Raw genomic sequence first — 23,464 nt, forward strand, 5'->3', positions numbered from 1 at the left:
ATTAATCGGTATCGGCTTTTTTTGGCCCACCAATAAAAGGTATCGGCGTTGAAAAATCATAATCGGTCGACCTCTAGTCACTATGCTCTCTTTTTCCTTAAGGCTGACATGGGAAAACTGAGTTATTAGGTTGTGATACAGTAAGACTTATTTAAAGCACAAAGACTAGGCCAGACTAGACAGGGCTAATCAATTATTGCCCTAGAGGGCCAAAACTTCTGGGACATGTTCAATAGGCAAATGCAGTGAAATGTTTTTTTTTACTAGGCAAATATTGCAGATAGAATTGTCATGAATAGAGCTGATGTGATTCCTTATCCTTTACGTGTACATAGTGTTACTATCGGAACACTACACAACATTGTGTTCTACTGAACACTGTCCTGGTTTCAATCTTCAGACACCAGGTGAGTGAACTCACTGTCTAGTCAATGATAAACTGACCAATTAACACACAGGCAGTACTTCATCCCTAGAGGGCCAATAATTGAATAATAGGCTTGCCATTGGAGATTTGTGCATACTGGCTAAGTAAGTAAAGTGAATAGTTCATAATAGAACTATAACAGATTCCTCCCATACCTGTTCTGTAGGAGTTCGATCTCTGCCGTGTTGTCTATCTGCACCAGCTGTTCTTCAACAGGTGATTGCTCCTCCTCTTCCTTCATACTGACGTGCCAGAAAAAGAAGGCAACTAAATGTTTTTAAACATTTTACAGAATGATTATGACTTCAGAATCGATCGTTTTTGGTTTTGGGCGTGGATCCATTTGTTCGTCTACATATGTCGATAAGGCACCAGTAAACTTTATTTCCCTTAAAGAGTGGGAATTCTAACTTTTGTATTTATATATGTAACAGAGCAGATACTGTAGTATAGTTAGAGACAGACAGCTAAGTGAGATGAGAGAAGATGTGTGTAATAATAGCAGTGGGGAGCAGAATTGGAACCCACAAGGACACGGTTGTATTCATGTGCTGAGGACCGCGGCGCTAACCACTTGGCTAAACCAACCCCAGGCCACATGGTGTCCCAGTAAAAGTGAATCTACCACTTTCGGTAGAGAAAGTTGGATACTGAGATTCGATACATGGTATCTAACAGAAATAGGACTCAATGTACCTGTTCTTTAGCTCTTCAACCTCAGTGGAGTTGTCAACCTGTTTAGAAACAAGATGGATATGACGTGTGGTTTAACACTAGAACTGCTGGGCCACGAGGGATCCCCCTTCAAGCTAATGAGCGGTCATTCTGACTGCAACATTCTAACAATGTAATTAATACATTTCATATACAGTATGCAACAACAAAAAAGTTCATGAAGGCCTTGTCAGATTAACACATTTTTATTTAAAAAATGTACAACAATAGAATTCATTATTTTGTGTGTAAAAAAATACACTGCTCAAAAAAATAAAGGGAACACTTAAACAACACAATGTAACTCCAAGTCAATCACACTTCTGTGAAATCAAACTGTCCACTTAGGAAGCAACACTGATTGACAATACATTTCACATGCTGTTGTGCAAATTGAATAAACAGGTGGAAATTATAGGCAATTAGCAAGACACCCCCAATAAAGGAGTGGTTCTGCAGGTGGTGACCACAGACCACTTCTCAGTTCCTATGCTTCCTGGCTGATGAAGGCATTGATGCTATGGACTGGCCCGCCCGTTCCCCAGACCGGAATCCAATTGAGCACATCTGGGACATCATGTCTCGCTCCATCCACCAACGCCACGTTGCACCACAGACTGTCCAGGCGTTGGCGGATGCTTTAGTCCAGGTCTGGGGGGAGATGCCTCAGGAGACCATCCGCCACCTCATCAGGAGCATGCCCAGGCGTTGTAGGGAGGTCATACAGGCACGTGGAGGCAACACACACTACTGAGCCTCATTTTGACTTGTTTTAAGGACATTACATCAAAGTTGGATCAGCCTGTAGTGTGGTTTCCACTTTAATTTTGAGTGTGACTCCAAATCCAGACCTCCATGGGTTGATAAATTGGATTTCCATTGATTATTTTTGTGTGATTTTGTTGTCAGCACATTCAACTATGTAAAGAAAAAAGTATTTAATAAGATTTCATTCATATCTAGGATGTGTTATTTTAGTGTTCCCTTTATTTTTTTGAGCAGTGTATATTAAGTACATTTTATTAGTGGAGTGTCTTTGTTACAACTATGAAACGGAAAGCATGTGTTGGAACGCGGTAACAGCTTTTTATAACAAAACATATATATAATCCAACCACCTAGACGCACGGTCAGCAAGACTTGCTTCAAATTATGAAAACATCATAGCCTAATCATAAGCACCATGTGTGCTTGATAGTCAAAATCAGTAAGCAATAATGGCGTTATAATGAATATACTTTTTTTGCTTGAGATGTAAGGTCCGCCCTCTGTGTTCACATTTTGTGCTGTTAATCGGCCCGTAGCATTGTCAGTGGCTTGTTCTATCCAAACGGTGTGGTCCTCTCCTATCTCACCGTTTCAATTGGTGGCGGCGCGGACACCTGCTCAGTGCGCACCATTCTTGTATTTTTGCACTTGGGCATCGGAGGTGTAGGTTCAGGCTGAAGCTCAGAATCCGAAGAATAATCAGAGACTTCATAATTAATTTCTTCCCCACCATAAGTATTTTTAGTTCAGATTCTATAGCAATGCTAACGCAGCATGTGCAGCATTTCTTGGTCTTCTTGCCATTGTAAAAACTACGCACGCACTTACTGTGTACTCCAAGAAGACTGATAAGATTATAATTCAAATAGATCAATACAATGGCCCGCCCTGTTCTTCATTCACAATTGGTGCATCGTTTACTTCCCCTCACTCAACTCACCCATATCATACTTTACTTCATTTATTTAGTCTGTTACATGTGTGAAATTAGTTTCGGTTTAGTTTAGGCAGTGGAGGCTGCTGAGGGGAGGACAGCTCATAATAATGGCTGGAATGGAGTCAATGGAATGGTATCAAAACACAAAGACGTGGTTTCCATGTGGTTGAAACCACTCCATTGCAGCCATTATTATGAGCTCTCCTCCCCTCAGCAGCCTCCACTGAGTTTAGGTTCAGAAAAAGGCAATTATCGGGGTGATTATCAACTGGGCTCGGCAACTGGCTAGAGGAGGAGGGGAGCAGCCCTACTGTCACGAGGGGCAATGGGAGAAATACAAAATGACATGCCCTCCTAAAAATGGTTATAACTCAAGTTCTGTTTGTGATATTAAGATTCTAACGACAGTGTGTTAAACTTACTTAGGAAAATCGTGACTTTAAATGGCTTACTAAATTCTGGCATACGTCAAGATTCTAGGATTTGCGTAAGCCAAAAATTATTGATAAATCCCAAACTGTCACACGCATGTTTTCATTGATATAGTCAGAGCTGCAACCCCATCTGGAAAACATCCTCCATTCACTTTTTATGGTAACAAGAACACCCTCATTTGCTCTATGATTTGGAAATTTTGGAGCTTGGTGGAACAGCAAATATGATACAATTTCTGTTGAGGTGTGGGCAGAATCTTTTAATCCTTTGCAGTGACTTTTTCAAAGAAAAACGACATGCTGCCTATAGTTGTGTTTCCATCTCCTGCCTTGGTATAGGCTCTTATATTAAATATGCTATTATGTGTCAGTCTTATCGCACAGCAATACTGTAGCCTACCTACACTGTCATAGGCTACTGGTCTATTTATTTTCGAGCATGGTTGGCTATTGAATGAACGATGGATAAATGATAGCTTAATATTTGTTATGTAGTGGGAATAAACCAGTCAATTCAAACGAGAAAAGACATACCCTGCAATATGATTACGAATCAGGCCTATACAAGAGTAAAATAAATACATTAGGTGTATGGCTGACCCCATTAAGTAGACTGGTCGATTGTTTGGTCGACCAAGATTTTTTAGTCAAGCAGTGGAAAATATATACAAATAATTGATGGCATCTGTTAATGCATTCAATCTATTATTATTATGGTCTTACCGTTGTCATTGTAGGAGTGGACACGTTTGCAGAGCGCACAACCTAGGCTACACTTGTGAGATTTTTTTTTTGGGGGGGGGGGTTTATTCTATGTATGAGTTGTCAATTTATTCATTGTCTTTTGTTTGGAGCGCTCCTGTCAATCTTGAGTAAGGACACACACCTGATTACGCATAGATGTAGGCCTAGAAAATTTGCCCTTTTGGGGATCTGATAATATTTCTGATTGAGTTAAGACAAAGTACATTTTTCACCTCAAACAGCAAGTAAACAAAGTCTGTTTTTACATCCGTTGAGGACAATAGTTCAACATAGAATATTTTTCAAATATTCTTCCAGCACTCTCCCTTTGATAACCAGTCAGCATGAAAGGGGGAAAAAAAATGTCATGCTCTGACCCGGTGGAAACATAAAATAGGCCTACCTGATACTTGCCTTGCGCAAATACTGTAGCCTACAGCGGTGTTTGTCTGGAACGCACAGGAAATTGAGGGCCCGGAATATTTTATACAATGTTTTCTAGCTTGAGTTACTTGCAGACAGGCTATGCGTAGCCAATGTGATTTATAGGATTTTTATCAGGATATTTTCTACCTGCAGGATGCAATGTTTTTATTTGTTGACTTTATGTAGGCTATTTTTACATATTGGCAATGGCAAGAAATAACTTTTAGATTGGTATAATTATCATTTAGATATAATTTAAACCATATGATATTGAGTGAGATATGAAGACTATTATAAATTAAATGACTGTTCCACGTAAACGTGCATATGAAAATCATAACTGGCATGCAGACCAGTAGAAATGGTACGATAACTTGGCACTCCAAATAGAAAAGGTTGCCGACAGTTGGTGTAGCCAACTTCAGGAGCATAACAGCAAAAATGTCTGGTTAGGTTATATTGATCCTTTAGCTCCTTTAGTAAATTGTGTATTCATTTTTAAATCGCAGTTCTTAAAGCATCAGACAAGCTCAGTAGGCTACATATAGTTGATTTTATTCAAACATAGGGTGTGTTTATATGAAAAATACACGTTTTAAAATTTCTACCAATTGCTTGGTCGAAAGAACAGACTCTCGGTTGACCAAGATTGTCGGGACAGCCCTAATTAGGCGACATGCTGCTATGCGATCTTATCAACGGCAAATTAATCTGTTTTATCATTAGGCCTAACATTATTCTAATTCCTGTGCATCAAACACCGCCATTACCCCAAAAATAACAATATTTGATCAACCACCAGAAGTTGTGAATACTCATGGTCTGAGATTTACATGGAGATGCACACAAAATTTCAAGGATAAATTCCAACCTTTGCGGGAAAACTAGCGCACGAATTCTTTGTAATGAAAGCAGTCTAACAGTCCACTTGTGAGTGCTGGATGTCTTGAATGTTTTATTCAAGTTGGATTACTATGGAGGCTACAGCATCCAAAGACACGGACATTTTATACTCTCTCAATTCAGATTTCCTCGATTCCTCAAGTGCTGTCTCCTTTCCGCCTCCTCAACACTAAGAAGATGGTGGCAGGGAGAGAGGAGGTAAGGAATCAAGTTAAGACGAATTGAGAAAAGGGCATTTTAAGAGTAGACCACAACTGGGTTGTGTTCATTAGGGCAAACCATAGCAGAATGTTTCAACAAAAGAAAAGGAATATTTCTTATTGGGAAAAGTCCAGGTAGTTCCACTCCATTTTACAATTATTATTTTATTTTTTTACATTGGGTGCCTGAACAAGACTCAGATTTCCCCATAGAATAGAGAATAGGATTATTGTATTGTTTCCCCATCTACCTGCTCTCGGACTGGCTGGTGGCGTCTCTCAGGATGGAGTTCTCCTGCTGCAAGCAGGCCATCTAAGCAACTGGGCCATTGTCCAGCTGTTCCTGCAGGCTCGCTATCTGTATGGGGGTGTTAACAAAAAAAAGTACATTTTTATGCTGACAGTTAACAGTTGATTTTTATCGTCTTGTCTGCCTTGTACTTTTATAAACAAGTCCAACACATTTTTACCTAGGGGTCACAATATCTTATTACTGTCAAATTCAGAGGCTGCTGTCAATATCACAAAAAGGAAGTAGTGGTAGCAGCAGCTCCACATTCAGTCAGGCACGAGAACATTGTGGAACGTTCAGATGGAAACGCATACCTCTGATGCGGAGTCAGGACTCAAGTCAGCTCTATTCATTGCATTTCTGTCTGGACTGTTCAGTACATTAAATCACCCATCCTGAACACAACCCTGACTTTTATGGGTTAGTGAACTCTGACCTTGAGATTGAGCTGCTGGGTCTCAGCCACGTGGTCCTGGTAGGAGGCCTGCATGCGAGCCTGGAGGGCAGTTATCTGAGTGTGAGCACTCAACTGAGCTCAGATGGGTCTCGACCGTCGCCATCTTCGATTTCTCTGCGCTCAGCTCCTGTGTGGGCATCGGGGATTGTTAGTGACAGTGAAAAACATTTGGTTAAAGTTGGTGTTCCCCCAATCCTGGCATGCACATTTTGTTCTACACTTTTTTTTGGTTTGTTAATCTGTTTCTCCTGAGTGTTCCAACAGGCAGTGTGAGCCAGTGGCATAAATACCGCAGGGAGATACTTACTGTAAGCACCAGCTACCAAATCCTGGCCTACTGCACTGAGGCCAAGACCTGTTTAAGATGCTACCTTGCCCAACAATTCAATTCATCAACCTATCATCATGCATTTCATTAGTCGAACAAGGTGTATTATTGCATTGTTTGTACCCTGTGCCTGGAAGTCAGTAGGATGTTGGTTTACCCAATTATCTCTCCTTCCTCCCAAAGTGCGCACTTGTTTATTTCCCTTCACTGATTTGAAAGGACATTTCTGGTATAAGAAATAAGGTGGAAATACCTAGTAGTCCATCCCTCCAACAATCCAATGCTTTTAGATTTGTGTACACTTCAGGAAAAATATGATATTATTGGGATGGAGCCATGGTCTTTTACCTTGGTGAGCTCCCTCAGTCGATTCTTGGCGATGGCGACGCCCTCCTGCTCGGTAGACAGCTGCTTCACCTTCTCCTCTAGCTGTTTCTTCAGGGCAGCCATGGGATCCCCCTTCTGAGAGGCCTAACCATCAGATACGAGACAAGTTGACCACCACTGATCGGCTACAGTTGATGTTAAGATAAGCCAGAGAATGACTACATCCCAAAAAGCACCCTATTTGCCATCTAGTGCAGGGTCCATATGGCTCTGGTCAAAAGTAGGGCACTATATAGGGAATTGGGTGCCAATTGGGACACGGACAATATAACCTCTCAGTTGGAAAATATCAGAACAAAGGCGCTTCCAAAACGACTAGGATGATTCAAACTTAAGGGTGTAAAAATTACAATATTAAATTAATTTGTTAACAAGTGTGAAATGCTAGTGTTCTTCATTACTTGAAATGTTGCTATGCTTCAATAATTCTAAGGTTTCTGCAGTTTAGAAGTGTGCGTGTAATGACTGTTTGACTCAGACAAAAAAATAAATAATACTCCATCAGGCACAATCATGTCCGAGTCATTTTAACCGTAACCAAGGTTTCTCAATCTTGTCTCAGAAAACACCTGCTCCTTTTTATTTATGCATGTATACAGTGAATTGGGAAAGTATTCAGACCCCTTGACTTTTTCCACATTGTGTTACGTTACAGCCTTATTTAAAATGTATTACATTTCCCCCCCCCCTTATCTATATGCAAAAACAAAAAGCTATAATATTACTTACATAAGTATTCAAACCCTTTACTCAGTACTTTGTTGAAGCACCTGGTAGCGATTACAGCCTCGAGTCTTCTTTGGTATGATGCCACAAGCTTGGCACACGTGTATTTGGGGAGTTTTTCCTATTCTTCTCTGCAGATCCTCTCAAGCTCTGTCAGGTTGGATGGGGAGCGTTGCTGCACAGATATTTTCAGGTCTCTCCAAAGATGTTTCATTAGGTTCAAGTCTGGGCCACTCAAGGACATTTAGAAACTTGTCCGAAGCCACTCCAGCGTTGACTTGGCTGTGTGCTTATGGTTGTTGTCCTGTTGGAAGCTGAACCGTCGCCCCAGTCTGAGGTCCTGAGCAGGTTTTCATCAAGGATCTCTCTGTACTATGCTTCGTTCATCTTTCCCTCGATCCTGACTAGTCTTGCACTCCCTGCCACTGAAAAACAAACCCACAGCATGATGCTGCCACCACCAGGTTTCCTCCAGATGTGACGCTTAGCATTCAGGCCAAAGAGTTCAATCTTGGTTTCATCAGACCAGAGAATATTGTTCCTCATGGTCTGAGTCCTTTAGGTGATTTTGGCAAAATCCAAGCGTCATGTGCCTTTTACTGAGGAGTGGCTTCTGTCTGGCCACTACCATAAAGGCCTGATTGATGGAGGGCTGCAGAGATGATTGTCCTTTTGGAAGGTACTTCAATCTCCACAGAGGAACTCTGTCAGAATGAACATCGGGTTCTCAGTCACCTCCCTGACCAAGACTCTTCTCCCCCGATTGCTCAGTTTGGCCAGGCGGCCAGGTCTAGGAAGAGTCTTGGTGGTTCCAAACTGCTTCCATTTAAGAATGGAGGCCACTGTGTGCTTGGGGACCTTCAATGCTGCAGAATTTTGTCACCCTTCCCCAGGTCTGTGCCTCGACAATCCTGTCTCGGAGCTCTACGGACAATTCCATCGACCTCAAGGCTTGGTTTTTGCTCTGACATGCACTGTCAACTGTGGGATCTTATATAGACAAGTGTGTGCCTTTCCAAATCATGTCCAATCAATTGAATTTACCACAGGTGGACTCCAATCAAGTTGTGGAAACAGGGTGTACCTGAGCTCAATTTCAAGAATAATAGCAAATGGTCTGAATACTTATGTAAATAAGGTATGTTTATTTGCAAAAAATTCTACACACCTATTTTCACTGTCATTATGGGGTACTGTGTGTAGATTGATGAGAAAAACAAATGTAATACATTTTTGAAATAACAAAATGTGGAAAAAGTCAAGGGGTCTGAATACTTTCCGAATGCACTGTATGACTGCATTTCTTCGAAAGGGAATGCGGAGGTGACTCGGCCACAGGCCACCGTTTGTAATGCTTGCGTGTGTCATTCTGACATTCTGGAGGGAAATACTGTACCAGTTGCCAGGAGTCGAGGCCAGCCTTGTCACGGAGCACTTCGATGAGCCTTTGGGTCTCTCCCTTGCTGCTCACTGTAGACAGTAGTCTTGTATGGCAGGAGGAGGGGAGCAGTCGCAGTCAACGGCAGCAACCACTACAAGGAGAGCGAGTTAGTGAACTCCCTGGCAGACTTATCTATGTCAGGGGTTACAGGATGTACTACTTGAGTATCATTTGGATGACTTACTAGTTTATAAATTGAATAGTAAACATACTTCACTATAACTTCGATTAATTACTTAATTGTTTCTTACTTGTATGACTTACTGTAGACTAGTAGGAAACAAAAAATAAGTTGGGGATGGTTAGAGGGGGAGGTCTTGGGAGAATGAAGGGCCATGTGATCTATACTAAACAAAAATATAAATGCAACATGTTACAGTTCATATAAGGAAATCAGTCAATTTAAATAAATGCATTAGGCCCTAATCTACGTATTTCACATGACTGGGCAGGGGTGCAGCCATGGGTGCGCCCCTGCCCCATGGGTGCCCCCTATAACGATTCCACAGGTGAAGAAGCCAGATGTGGAGGTCCTGGGCTGGCGTGGTTACAGGTGGTCTGCAGTTGTGAGGCCGGTTGTACGTAATGCCAAATTCTCTAAAATGGCGTTGAAGGCGGCTTATGGTAGAGAAATGAACATTCAATTCTCTGGCAACAGCTCTGGTGGACATTCCCGCAGTCAGCATGCCAATTGCACGCTCCCTCAAAACTTGAGACATCTGTAGCATTGTGTTGTGTGACAAAACTGCACATTTTAGAGTGGCCTTTCTGTCCACAGCACAAGGTGCACCTGTGTAACGATAAGGCTGTTTAAATCAGCTTCTTGATATGGATTACCTTGGCAAAGGAAAAAATCTTCACTATCAGTGTTGTCAACAAATTTGTAAACAAGATTTGAGAGAAAAAAGCTTTGTGCATATGGAACATTTCATGTTGCGTTTATATTTTTTGTTCAGCATAGATATAGCGTCTAATCCACAACCAGAACCCATTGCTTCAATTGGCCTTTCATCATAATACCAACACTTCACTAGAGAGAAGCCGAGCGAACAACTTCCTCTAGGAATGCAGCGGTTGTTAGCAGGGTTGGGGTAAATTTAAAATTGTATTTATTTTCAATGATTTCTTGGTAAACATAAAAGGAGAAGCTATTTATGTTAAGTTTTTAATTCCTAAATGTTATATTCAATGAACTTCCTGAATTGACTTACCTGAATTTGGCAAGTAGCCTAGTAGTAAAGAGTGTTGGGCAAGTAATCGAAAGGTAGCTGGTTCAAATCTGAGCCAAAAATCTGTCTATGTGCCCTGAAGTAAGGCACTTAACCCTAATTGCTCTTGTAAATTGCTCTGGATGAGAGCGTTTGCTAAATGACTAAAATTATAAAAATTCAAAATGTAATTCGAATTGACCCCAATCCTCATTTATAGAGTACATGAATTGCAATAGTTTTATATTAAGAGTTTTCATAAAATGAAGAAAAATTTGATCAAAGCAAATTATTTACTACCAACCTGGCTCTGCCTCTGCCTTGGATTTTTCTTTTTAGCAGGTGCTTCAGCCTTGAGTTCCTCTGCCTTGGCAAAGGGTGCGGCGAGAGTGTCACTGGACACCGGAGTGGGCGCTGCAGTCACCGGGCCAACCTCAACAGGTGGCACGACCATGACGGGCACTTCCTTGGCTATGGTCTCCGGGACTACGGCAGGCGCCGGTGCCACCTTGGCCACCTTCTTCTTCGGGGAGGGGGCAACGACCTCCACGGCCACGAGCAGCACAAGCGACCATGACAGGCGCTGGGGCAGCAATGACGGACTCTGGTTCAAGCTCGGGGGAGGCGAGAGGCTCAGGTTCGGGCTCGCTAGCAGACTCTGCAACCGGTTCTGGGAAATTCCCGTTGGGCCACTCTTCTTTCTTCTTGCCTTTGCTCTTGTTCTCCAACGCCTTCTGCTTCATAGAGAAGCGGCGGTGCTTAGCCAGGGCCTCCTCGTACGGCATCTCTTTCATGGAGAGCGTGGAGACCAGAGCAATGCCGATGGCGGAGACTGCCATGAATCCACCAAAGACCATGAAACCGAGGGTTTGCGAATCGTAAACCTCCATGTCTCTTTTTCAATCTTGTCCCTCCGCAAAGCCTAGCACAAAAAAGCAGAGGTCACGATTAGCTAGGTGTCAAAGGATGCGAGCCATAATCGTCAAAAAAGTCACAACATAATGTTTTAGTAAATGGGTTCAATACAGGCGCCATCACAATTGAGTTTTTCCCCCCTCTCAATATATTTATCAATCACCAGGGTGACATTTCACAAAGGAGGATCAAGTAGTTAGCCAGCTAACTTTGGTAACCTCTAAAATATAATTCCTATATTTCTGGTTTATCAACAATGCTGATCTATGCCATTACAGTTTACAGTTTTTCTTGGAGATATAAATTAAGAAAACATTTGTGGTTTCAGAATATTTAGAAAAGTGAAACAAGCAAAATTAAGTTGATGCTGGTAGCAAAACTTCCAAAAATGTGCTCACTCGTGTAATAATATTTAAAAGCCTTTATTTAGAAAAATGTGTTGGCTGGCTCACTGATGTAATATATTACAATGATCAGTCAATTAGGAAAATTACAAGCAGGGGTAGAGATGGCACAATGAGTGTCTCGCAGGTCTTGAGAAGTTCATACCAGTAGGCTATTCGTCCCCTGCGGTACTGGAGAAGACTGACACACGAAAGGCACTAATCACAATAATCATACATTTTACTGAATCTGTAACCCTTTGCGTACTATTGAAAATTAAATAATTGATTATCAACCTAAACTAATGGTCATCTATCCATTGATTACTGTACTGATTACGGGTCCCGTGTGGCTCAGTTGGTAGAGCATGGTGTTTGCAACACCAGGGTTGTGGGTTCGATTTCCACGGGGGACCAGTACGGGAAAAAATTATGAAATGTATGCATTCACCACTGTAAGTCGCTCTGGATAAGAGCGTCTGCTAAAAATAATAATTTATTGGGATTTTCTAACAGTAACCAGATTCTTATAGTTTAGGATTAGGCTTTCTTGTTTTAGTGGCCCAGCTTTGGTCGGAGTCTGAGGAAAGGGAAACATTTTTGGGGGAATAATGTTTATGTGCAAAAATAGGGATAGGGCCTATGTTGTTTTTACGGAATGTGTGAGACGCAATCTCTCCATTGCCATACTACCAGCTCCTGAACTTCTAGTAGGGTTAAAGAAAAACAGATGTCTGAGAAAAGCTCTTCTCACATAGGACCGAGAGTTCAGCATGTAACTTTATAGATAAATAGGGTCACCGAACAATCAGGTTTTGCAATGGGCGACAACTACTCTTCCAATGATGCTTTAAAACAAAACAAAAACGTGGGTGTGCAGTGATTATGCAGTAGCCCATATTGATGAGATAAAATGAAAACAAAAAAACTAAATAAAAGTATCCAAAGCTTTCACATCGTTCTCTAGCTACAAGTTGTTACACCAGATAATGCGATTTAACCAAATATTATTGGTATCCATTACTGGGAGCTACAGCTTAGGTACTGTTTGGTGCAAAACAGAGAATTTTCGACCAAACTTAACTTGGCGATACTATTTTCGTTCTCGATACGGCCAAACATGCATCTTCTAAAATGTCCGTGTCCAGTTGCATATGGTCAGGTTCAATTTAGAACAATGCTCCGTTATTAAAATAAAAATGTGACTCCATGGAAGTAATCCAACAATACGTACGCCGCCATATTTTCTACTTCAATTCTTCCCTTAGATCAAGACAATTGAGTCTCATGACACTTAGGGAGTGGACCCACCTGTTTCAATCATGGGTCGAAAATGATCTGTACTACACCAAACAGTACCTAACCTGGAACTCCCAGTAATGGATACCAACCTTATTGTTGGATAAATCACATTCTGGTGTAACAATCTGTAGATAACATCTCTAAATGTAAAAATGCCTAAATGTATCAAAATACACTAACGTTACAGACACTCACCCTAACTGTAGATAATGCTGAATTCCAGAGTGTGTTGAAGGGGCTACGTGTCTACAGAGTACAGTTTCCTTAACGTTTCTACACATAGCCTACTTGACCACTTGCCAGTTTCACAAAGTTTATTGGCATCATACAACAACTTTACAACTTACAGTAGCTCAAATATGCTACCCATTACAGTTAGACAATTAATACATTTAGAAGCGTTTTAGAGAATATTATTGAGAATAGGTTTATGTGGTGTGTCACCACAGGCAGGCCTACAATAGCCAACTTTATATAACGTTACTGGTCCTTAGTCTCATTCTGTAAAGTTGTACATTTTAAAACATCTGGCATCTCCTCCACACGAAATACATTTAACTGGGAAATTTGTTTTCGTTGCCTCTAACTAAGAAAACTTAACTCCAGTGTACAGTACCCTTAGGTACGCGTCCTCCAATCATTAGAGCTCATTGACCGCAGCATCTCAATTTGTTTGTTGTCGAGTCCTTTAATTAACTCAAGTATATGAGCGAGGAAATCAGGCTTTCCCGATACCATCAATACATCGTCACTTGGTTTGACTATGTAATATATATAAAGATCAAGCAACATTGTATCATCGACAGTTCCGAAACCAAAGTTAAGAATATCTATTTGTTCTCAACGTGAAAAAAAAATCAGTTCATTTCCCGACATGCATTTGTCTATTCGTACGAGGCTGAGTTACAACTTCCTTACACTACACTCAGTTAAGACAATTTCCTATTCTTTTTTTAATGACTCATAAATTCTTTTACAAAGAAACTCTTACCCCCGACCACCAATATTCAATCTTTCTGAATAGCCGCTGAGTGTGGAGTCGTGGCACTTTCTCTGAGCTGGCGAAAAGCCACCCCGTTGCCCAAATAACTCAATTCAAAGAGCGATTTCATTGGGTAGAGGGAGATCAGTCAAAGGCATTTAAACTAATCACGTCATTTTTAAGGTTTCAACTAGTTACCACAGCCACAAAGTCAATATATCGTTAAAAAAATATATATATGTGTGTGTGACTGTCCAATAAAGCCCGACTTTTCGGATTTGTAGTCTCAAATCTAGGTCTCCATATCTATTTATGTTGGACTGTTCCAGCAGTATCTATTTATCTCTCCCTCTCCCACACACTTCACTTTATTCCCTCCCATTTAAGTGAACCTGAATTCCCAAGTACTATGCATATCCACATAGCACACATGCAAAGACGCCTGTAACAATATACACATTGCAACACACACTCATACAAACAGACACACACACACCTCACCCACACCCAATTGCAGACACACACCTTCAAAGCACAGCACACATCCTTGACATGTGTTTGTTCCCAATTGTAAGGCAAACACAGTTAGGGAAGCAGGCCAGGTAGAACCTGTTGGTTCTTGGCCCATTAATCATTATCATCACTTTCCAAACACAACAAGGAGTACTGGCATTGGACCTTTCTTGCAGGGAAGAAAGTAGAGTTGTATTAAGAAAGAAATAAGGCAACACTTTACTTGAATAGACTATCTACATACATAATAATATATCCACAGATTCAGAGTCAGCTAAACATGTCATCATGCAAGCCATACTCAATGTCTCATTCTACCTTAGTCAGGCGAGAGAGACTACTGTAGGCCTACTAAACAAACACAAAACAACAACATAACCCAACAAAAGACAACACAACAACTACTTTTTTGAGTGGTAAAATATCTCTAAGATGTCTGTGACATAAATACCTGCATGTCATCAGACTTGCAGTTAGCATTTACTTTACCAATTTTGGCCCATTGCACCATAAGGAGCATAAGCCATCGGTTATCACCACATACAGTAAATCTGCAAGTCTGTTGATAGTCAGTTTTGGGCATTCACAAATCATTTGTGGAGCACTATCCAAAGGAAGTGGGACCAAATTAACTTTGAAATCCAGTACAATTACATCTGAGAACTGGATATGGTTGTGTTGCTACAGTTGCTCAAATATTGTAGTTCTTTAATAGCAGTCCAGTCTGAAGTCTGGGATTGATTAATAAAGACATTGTCCTGTGCGTACACAGCCTGGTCTCATAGACTAGACGTAACATAATGGAGCTAAATCCGGGATACTTAATTTAGTATGGTTACATAAGACTTAATTACTTAAGGCAAAAATAAAAGTATGGTGGTTGGTAGGGGTGGATGGGTAGGCATATAATGCTAATGTCTAGCGAACCTAAAAGTTGCAAGTTCGAATCTCATCATGGACAACTTTATCATTTTAGCTACTAGCAACTTTCAACTTCTACTACTTTCTAGATACTTTGCAACTACTTAGTGTGTTAGCTAACCCTTCCCCTAATCTTAACCCTTTTAGCTAACCCTTTCCCTAGCCCTAACCTTAACTGTTTAGCCTAGATAATGTTAGCCACCTAGCTAGAATTCGTAACATATTGTACGTTTTGCTGAATCGTAACATATAGTACATTTTTTACATTTGTAACATATAATAAGAATTGTAATTCGTAACATAACATACGAAATGGGTGATGGATATCCACAAAGGAATACATACCATAAGAAATGTAACATATCACACTAAAGTACTTGGGAGTATGGCTGGATGGTGCACTGTCCTTCTCTCAGCACATATCAAAGCTGCAGGCTAAGCTTAATTCTAGACTTGGTTTCCTCTATCGTAATTGCTCCTCTTTCACCACAGCAGCCAAACTCACTCTGATTCAGATGACCATCCTACCCATGCTAGATTACGGAGACGGAATTTTTAGATTGGCAGGTAAGAGTGCTCTCGAGCGGCTAGATGTTCTTTACCATTCGGCCATCAGATTGGCCACCAATGCTCCTTATAGGACACATCACTGCACTCTATACTCCTCTGTAAACTGGTCATCTCTGTATACACATTGCAAGACCCACTGTTTGATGCTTGTTTATAAAACCCTCTTAGACCTCACTCCTCCCTATCTGAGATACCTACTGCAGCCCTCATCCTCCACATACAACACCCGTTTTGCCAGTCACATTCTGTTAAAGGTCCCCAAGGCACACACATCCCTGGGTCGCTCCTCTTTTCAGTTTGCTGCAGCTAGCGACTGGAACGAGCTGCAAAAAACACTCAAATTGGACCGTTTTATCTCCATCTCTTCATTCAAAGACTCAATCATGGACACTCTTACTGACAGTTGTGGCTGCTTCATGTGATGTATAGTTGTCTCTACCGTTTTGCCATTTGTGCTGCTGTCTGTGCCCAATAATGTTTGTACCATGTTTTGTGCTGCTATTTTGTTGTGTTGCTGCCATGTTGTGTTGCTACCATGCTGTGTTTTCATGTGTTGCTGCCATGCTATGTTGTTGTCTTAGTCTTTATGTAGTGTTATGGTGTCTCTCTTGTCGTGATGTGTTTTGTTCTATATATATATATATATATATATTTTATCCCAGTCCCCGCAGGAGGCCTTTTGCCTTCTGGTAGGCTATCACTGTACATAATCATTTGTTCTTAACTGACTTGCCTAGTTAAATAAAGGTTTAATAAATAAATACAAATAAAAAGTGTCTCGGTTTACGTACAGAATAATATATATATATATATATATTTTATCCCAGTCCCCGCAGGAGGCCTTTTGCCTTCTGGTAGGCTATCACTGTACATAATAATTTGTTCTTAACTGACTTGCCTAGTTAAATAAAGGTTTAATAAATAAATACAAATAAAAAGTGTCTCGGTTTACGTACAGAATAATACAAAATGCTCTGAGACCAAGTTGGCCTACAAGCTTTCAGAATACTAATAGCTGCATTGTGCTTGTTGTCTGTATGCTTTCTACATTTTACATTTTACATTTTAGTCATTTAGCAGACGCTCTTATCCAGAGGTCTGCTTTCTCATCTGCCTATACCTTCTGTTGTGCCGTTTTGCATTTTCTCTAGTTCCATTACTCTAAAATCACCCTGTATAGGTTTCATTATTAGGTTTTATCAAGCTGACATGTGGTTTGATGCACCCTATATAGTTCTGTATTACATTAACTGTATGTTTCATAGACATAGAGCAAAGTCCTGGACTTGATTGCGCTTAAATCCAGACAACTGTAGACTTAGATGCATGGACATGTTTTTATATACACTGAGTGCACAAAACATGACAGACTGCCCAGGTGAATCTATGATCCCTTATTGATGTCACCTGTAAAATCTACTTCAATCAGTGTAAATGAAGTTGAAGAGACAGGTTAAATAAGGATTTTTAAGCCTTGAGACAATTAAGACATGGATTGTGTATGTGTGCCATTCAGAGGGGTGAATGGGCAAGATAAAAGACGTATGTGCCTTTGAACAGGGTATGCTAGTAGGTGCCAGGCGCACCGGTTTGAGTGTGTCAAGAACTACATGCCCAACAGTTTCCTGTGTGTATCATGAATGGTCCACCACCCAAAGGACATCCAGCCAACTTGACACAACTGTGGGAAGCACTGGAGTCGAAATGGCCCAACATCCCTGTGGAACGCTTTTGACGCTTTTGACACCGTCTGTGCCCCGACGAATGGAGGCTGTTCTGAGAGCAAAAGGGGGTGCTTTCGGGGCACTTGTTAAACTGCATTTGGAAGAGAGAAATAACTCAAGGCCTTGCTTTTCTGTACCCCTTTAGAAGGAAAATGTACTACAAACATAGCTACTGTATGTGTACACATTTTATATCACAGGGTTAAAGTTAACACCCAAGGATGGCCGGAACAGTGAAAAGCAAATATTTTACTGTAAAAATAATTGTCCTTTCTCAACCACACCACTGATGCAGATATCAGTCAAGACTCTTAAAATAAAGCGGCTTGCGAAAGTATTCACCCCCCTTGGAATTTTGCCTATGTTGTTGCCTTACAACCTGGAATTATAAATATATTTTGGGGGGATTTGTATCATTTGATTTACACAACATGCCTACCACTTTGAAGATGCAAAATATTTTTTATTGTGAAACAAACAAGAAATAAAACAATATAAACAGAAAACTTGAGCATGCATAACTATTCACCCCCCCCCAAAGTCAATACTTTGTCGAGCCACCCTTTGCAGCAATTACAGTTGCAAGACTCTTGGGGTATGTCTCTATAAGCTTGGCACATCTAGCCACTGGGATTTTTGCCCATTCTTCAAGGAACTGCTCCGGCACCTTCAAGTTGGATGGGTTCCTCTGGTGTACAGCAATCTTTAAGTCATACCACAGATTCTCAATTGGATTGAGGTCTGGGCTTTGACTAGGCCATTCCAAGACATTTAAATGTTCCCCGTTAAACCACCCAAGTGTTGCTTTAGCAGTATGCTTAGGGTCATTGTCCTGATTGAAGGTGAACCTCCGTCCCAGTCTCAAATCTCTGGAAGACTGAAACAGGTTTCCCTCAAGAAATTCCCTGTATTTAGCGCCATCCATCATTCCTTCAATTCTAACCAGTTTCCCAGTCTCTGCCAATCGAAAAACATCCCCACAGCATGATGCTGCCACCACCATGCTTCACTGTGGGGATAGTGTTCTCAGGGTGATGAGAGGTGTTGGATTTGTGCCAGACATAGCGTTTTCCTTGATGGCCAAAAAGCTCAATTTTAGTCTCATCTGACCAGTGTACCTTCTTCCATATGTTTGGGAGTCTCCCACAAGCCTTTTGGCGAACACCGAACGTGTTTGCTTATTTTTTTCTTTAAGCAATGGCTTTTTTCTGGCCACTCTTCCATAAAGCCCAGCTCTGTGGAGTGTACGGCTTAAAGTGGTCCAATGGACAGATACTCCAATCTCCGCTGTGGAACTTTGCAGCTCCTTCAGGGCTATCTTTGGTCTCTTTGATGCCTCTTTGATTAATGCCTTCCTTGCCTGGTCCATGAGTTTTGGTGGGCAGCCCTCTCTTGGCAGGTTTGTTGCCATGCTATATTCTTGAAATGTTTTGCTCCGTCAGATGTTCAAAGTTTTGGATATTTTTTTATAACCCAACCCTGATCTGTACTTCTCCATAACTTTGTCCTTGACCTGTTTGGAGAGCTCCTTGGTCTTCATGGTGCCGCTTGCTTGGTGGTGCCCCTTGCTTGGTGGTGCCCCTTGCTTGGTGGTGCCCCTTGCTTGGTGGTGCCCCTTGCTTGGTGGTGCCCCTTGCTTGGTGGTGCCCCTTGCTTGGTGGTGCCCCTTGCTTGGTGGTGTTGCAGACTCTGGGGCTTTTCAGAACAGGTGTATATATACTGAGAACATGTGACAGATCATGTGACACTTAGATTGCACACAGGTGGACTTTATTTAACTAATTATGTTACTTCTGAAGGTAATTAGTTACACCAGATCTTATTTAGGGGCTTCATAGCAAAGTGTGTGAATACATATGTGCACACAATTCTTTTTTAAACAAGACATTTTTTCATTTCACTTCACCGATTTTGACTATTTTGTTTATGTCCATTACATGAAATCCAAATAAAAATCAATTTAAATTACAGGTTGTCATGCAACAAAATAAGAAAAGGGGATGAATACTTTTGCATGCACTGTACATTTTCTATCAGCAAAGATACAAAGGGAGCAGATTACCTTCCAGTGATTAAACCACTGCAATTTATACCTGATTGAATATTCATGGGAAGAAGAAAAGGCAATGATTGACTTTGCCCCTGACACCCCTTTTGTCAAAACTCCCCAGTCATTGGGTGACCTCATTGATGATGGCCTTCGTCAGGTGTGTTTTTGCACATGTCACAGTTTAAGATCAAATAAAATAAAATGTTATTTGTCACATGCGCCGAATACAACAGGTGTAGACGTTACAGTGAAATGCTTACTTACGAGCCCCTAACCGACAGTGCAGTTTAAAAAAATACAGACATGTACATGTAGGTAGAGTTAATTAAAGTGACTAAGCATAGATGACAACAGAGAGTGGCAGTGGTGTGGAGAGGGGAGGGGGTGGGGCAATGTGAACAGTCTGGGTAGCCATTTGACTAAATGTTCAGGAGTCTTATGGCTTGGGGATAGAAGCTGTTTAGAAGCCTCTTGGACCTAGACTTGGCACTCCAGTACCGTTTGCGATGTTGTAGCAGCGAAAACAGTCTATGACTAGGGTGGCTGGAGTCTTTGACAAATTTTTAGGGCCTTCCTCTGACACCACCTGGTATAGAGGTCATGGATGGCAGGAAGCTTGGCGCCAGTGATATACTGGGCCGTTTGCACTACCCTCTGTAGTGCCTTGCGGTCGGAGGCTGAGCAGTTGCCATACCAGGCAGTGATGCAACCAGTCAGGATGCTCTTGATGGTGTAGCTGTAGAACCTTTTGAGGATCTGAGGACCCATGCCAAATCTTTTCAGTCTCCTGAGGGGGAATAGGGTTAGTCGTGCCCGCTTCATGACTGTCATGGTGTGCTTGGACCATGTTAGTTTGTTGGTGATGTGGACACCAAGGAACTTGAAGCTCTCAACCTGCTCCACAGCAGGTCCGTCGATGAGAACAGGGGCGTGCTCGGTCCTCTTTTTTCTGTAGTCCACAATCATCTCCTTTGTCTTGATCACTTTGAGGGAGAGGTTGTTGTCCTGGCACCACATGGCCAGATCTCTGACCTCCTCCCTATAGGCTGTCTCGTTGTTGTTGATGATCAGACCTACCACTGTTATGTCATCGGCAAATTTAATGATGGTGTTGAAGATGTGCCTGGCCATGCAGTCATGAGTGAACAGGGAGTAGGAGGTGACTGAGCATGCACCAATGAAGGGCCCCTGTGTTGAGGATCAGCATGGCGGATGTGTTGTTACCTACCCTTACCACCTGGGGGCGGCCCGTCAGGAAGTCCAGGATCCAGTGGCAGAGTGTTTAGTGTTTAGTCCCAGGGTCCTTAGCTTAGTGATGAGCTTTGAGGGCACTATGGTGTTGAACGCTGAGCTGTAGTCAAGGAATAGCATTCTCACATAGGTGTTCCTTTTGTCCAGGTAGGAAAGGGTAGTGTGGAGTGCAATAGAGACTGCATCATCTGTGGATCTGTTGGGGCGGTATGCAAATTGGAGTGGGTCTAGGGTTTCTGGGGTGATGGTGTTGATGTAAGCCATGACCAGCCTTTCAATGCACTTCATGGCTACAGACGTGAGTGCTACAGGTCGGTAGTCATTTAGGCAGGTTACCTAAGTGTTCTTGGGCACAGGCACTATGGTGGTCTCCTTAAAACATGTTGGTATTACAGACTCGGACAGGGAGAGGTTGAAAATGTCAGTGAAGACACTTGCTAGTTCAAATCAAATCAAAAACTTGCTAGTTGGTCAGCACATGCTCGCCGTACACGTCCTGGTAATCCATCTGGCCCTGCGGCCTTGTGAATGTTGACCTGTCTAAAGGTCTTACTCACATCGGCTGTGGAGAGCGTGATCACACAGTCTTCCGGTACAGCTGGTGCGCTCATGCATGTCTCAATGTTATTTGCCTCAAAGCGAGCCTAGAAGTAGTTTAGCTCATCCGGTAGGCTCGTGTCACTGGGCAGCTCTCGGACGTGCTTCCCTTTGTAGTCTGTAATGGTTGGCAGGCCTTGCCACATCCGACGAGTGTCAGAGCCGGTGTATTACGACTCAATCATAGTCCTGTATTGACGCTTTGCCTGTTTGATGGTTCGTCGGAGGGCACAGCAGGATTTCTTTTCAGCTTCCGGGTTAGAGTCCCGCACCTTGAATGCAGCAGCTCTAGCCTTTAGCTCAGTGCGGATGCTGCCTGTAATCCATGGTTTCTGGTTGGGGTATATACGTACGGTCACTGTGGGGACGATGTCATCGATGCGCTTTTTGATGAAGCTAATGACAGATGTGGTGTACTCCTCAATGCCATTGGAGGAATCCCGGAACATATTCCAGTCTGTGCAAGCAAAACAGTCCTGTAGCTTAGCATCTGCTTCATCTGACCACTTTTTTATTGATCTAGTCACTGATGCTTCCTGCTTTAACTTTTGCTTGTAGGCAGGAATCAGGAGGATAGAATTATGGTCAGATTTGCCAAATGGAGAGTGAGGGAGAGCTTTGTATGCATCTCTGTGTGTGTGTGTATAGGTGGTCCAGAGTTCTTTTCCCTCCGGTTGCACATTTAACATGTTGATAGAAATGAGGTAAAACTGATTTAAGTTTCCCTGCATTAAAGTCCCCGGCTACTAGGAGCGCCGCCTCTGGGTGAGTGTTTTCTTGTTTGCTTATGGCGAAATACAGCTCATTCAATGCTATCTTAGTGCCAGCCTCTGACTGTGGTGGTATGTGGCAGCTAAAAAGAATATAGATGAAAAATCTCTCGGTAGGTAATGTGGTCTGCAGCTTATCTTGAGAAACTCTACCTCAGGCGAGCAGTAGCTCAAGACTTCCTTAGATATCGTGCACCAGCTGTTACATAGGCAAAAAATATATAGAACGCCGCTCCTTGTCTTACCAGACGCCGCTGTTCTATCCTACCGGTGCATCGTATAACCAGCCAACTGTATGTTGATATTGTCGTCATTCAGCCACAACTTCGTGAAGCATAAGATAATACAGTTTTTAATGTCCCGTTGGTAGTTTAATTTTCCCAATAACTCGTCCATTTTACTTGTCCAAAGATTGCATGTTTGCGAGCAGAATTGAGGGGAGTGGGGGTTTATTTGTTCACCTCCTACTCCTCAGAAGGCAGCCCGCCCTCCGGCCTCTCTTTCTCCGCCTCCTCTTCACGCAGATCACTGGGGTCGGGGCCTGTTCCCGAGGGAGCCATATATCCTCTGCCTCGTGCTCGTCAATGTCGTGAAAGACGAAAAAGGATTCTGCTAGTCCGTGGTGAGTAATCACAGTCAAAATAAGATAAAATAAGTTACAAACAACACAGATAAACAAACAAAAGTGTGTGCTACAGGCTACGTTTTAATGTCTATGTTTGTGTTATACTTAATGGGGTTTAAAAAATGCTGTTGTATGTGTACTTTACATAAACTATTTACTATATACAGTGGGGAAAAAAGTATTTGATCCCCTGCTGATTTTGTATGTTTGCCCACTGACAAAGAAATGATCAGTCTATAATTTTAATGGTAGGTTTATTTGAACAGTGAGAGATAGAATAACAACAAAAATATCCAGAAAAACGCATGTCAAAAATAAATAAGTATTTGACCCCCTCTCAATCAGAAAGATTTCTAGCTCCCAGGTGTCTTTTATACAGGTAACGAGCTGAGATTAGGAGCACACTCTTAAAGGGAGTGCTCCTAACCGCAGCTTGTTACCTGTATAAAAGACACCTGTCCACAGAAGC

The 23,464-nt window shown here is 41.9% G+C and overlaps 1 protein-coding gene across 1 annotated transcript; it reads right to left on the reverse strand.

The window, feature by feature from the left end:
- Nucleotides 1-10,718: 10,718 nt before the first annotated feature.
- Nucleotides 10,719-14,081, reverse strand: LOC115178362 (ribosome-binding protein 1-like). Its single transcript, XM_029739515.1, has 2 exons — nt 13,984-14,081; nt 10,719-11,314 (listed from the first exon to the last, which is right to left on the reverse strand). The coding sequence occupies exon 2, from the start codon at nt 11,280-11,282 to the stop codon at nt 10,827-10,829; it is 456 nt and encodes a 151-aa protein (XP_029595375.1). The 5' UTR covers nt 11,283-11,314; nt 13,984-14,081; the 3' UTR covers nt 10,719-10,826.
- Between the last annotated feature and the right edge of the window lie 9,383 nt (nt 14,082-23,464).

This window comes from Salmo trutta, chromosome 38 (genome assembly GCF_901001165.1).
Source record: "Salmo trutta chromosome 38, fSalTru1.1, whole genome shotgun sequence".
In the NCBI taxonomy this organism is placed as follows: domain Eukaryota; kingdom Metazoa; phylum Chordata; class Actinopteri; order Salmoniformes; family Salmonidae; genus Salmo; species Salmo trutta.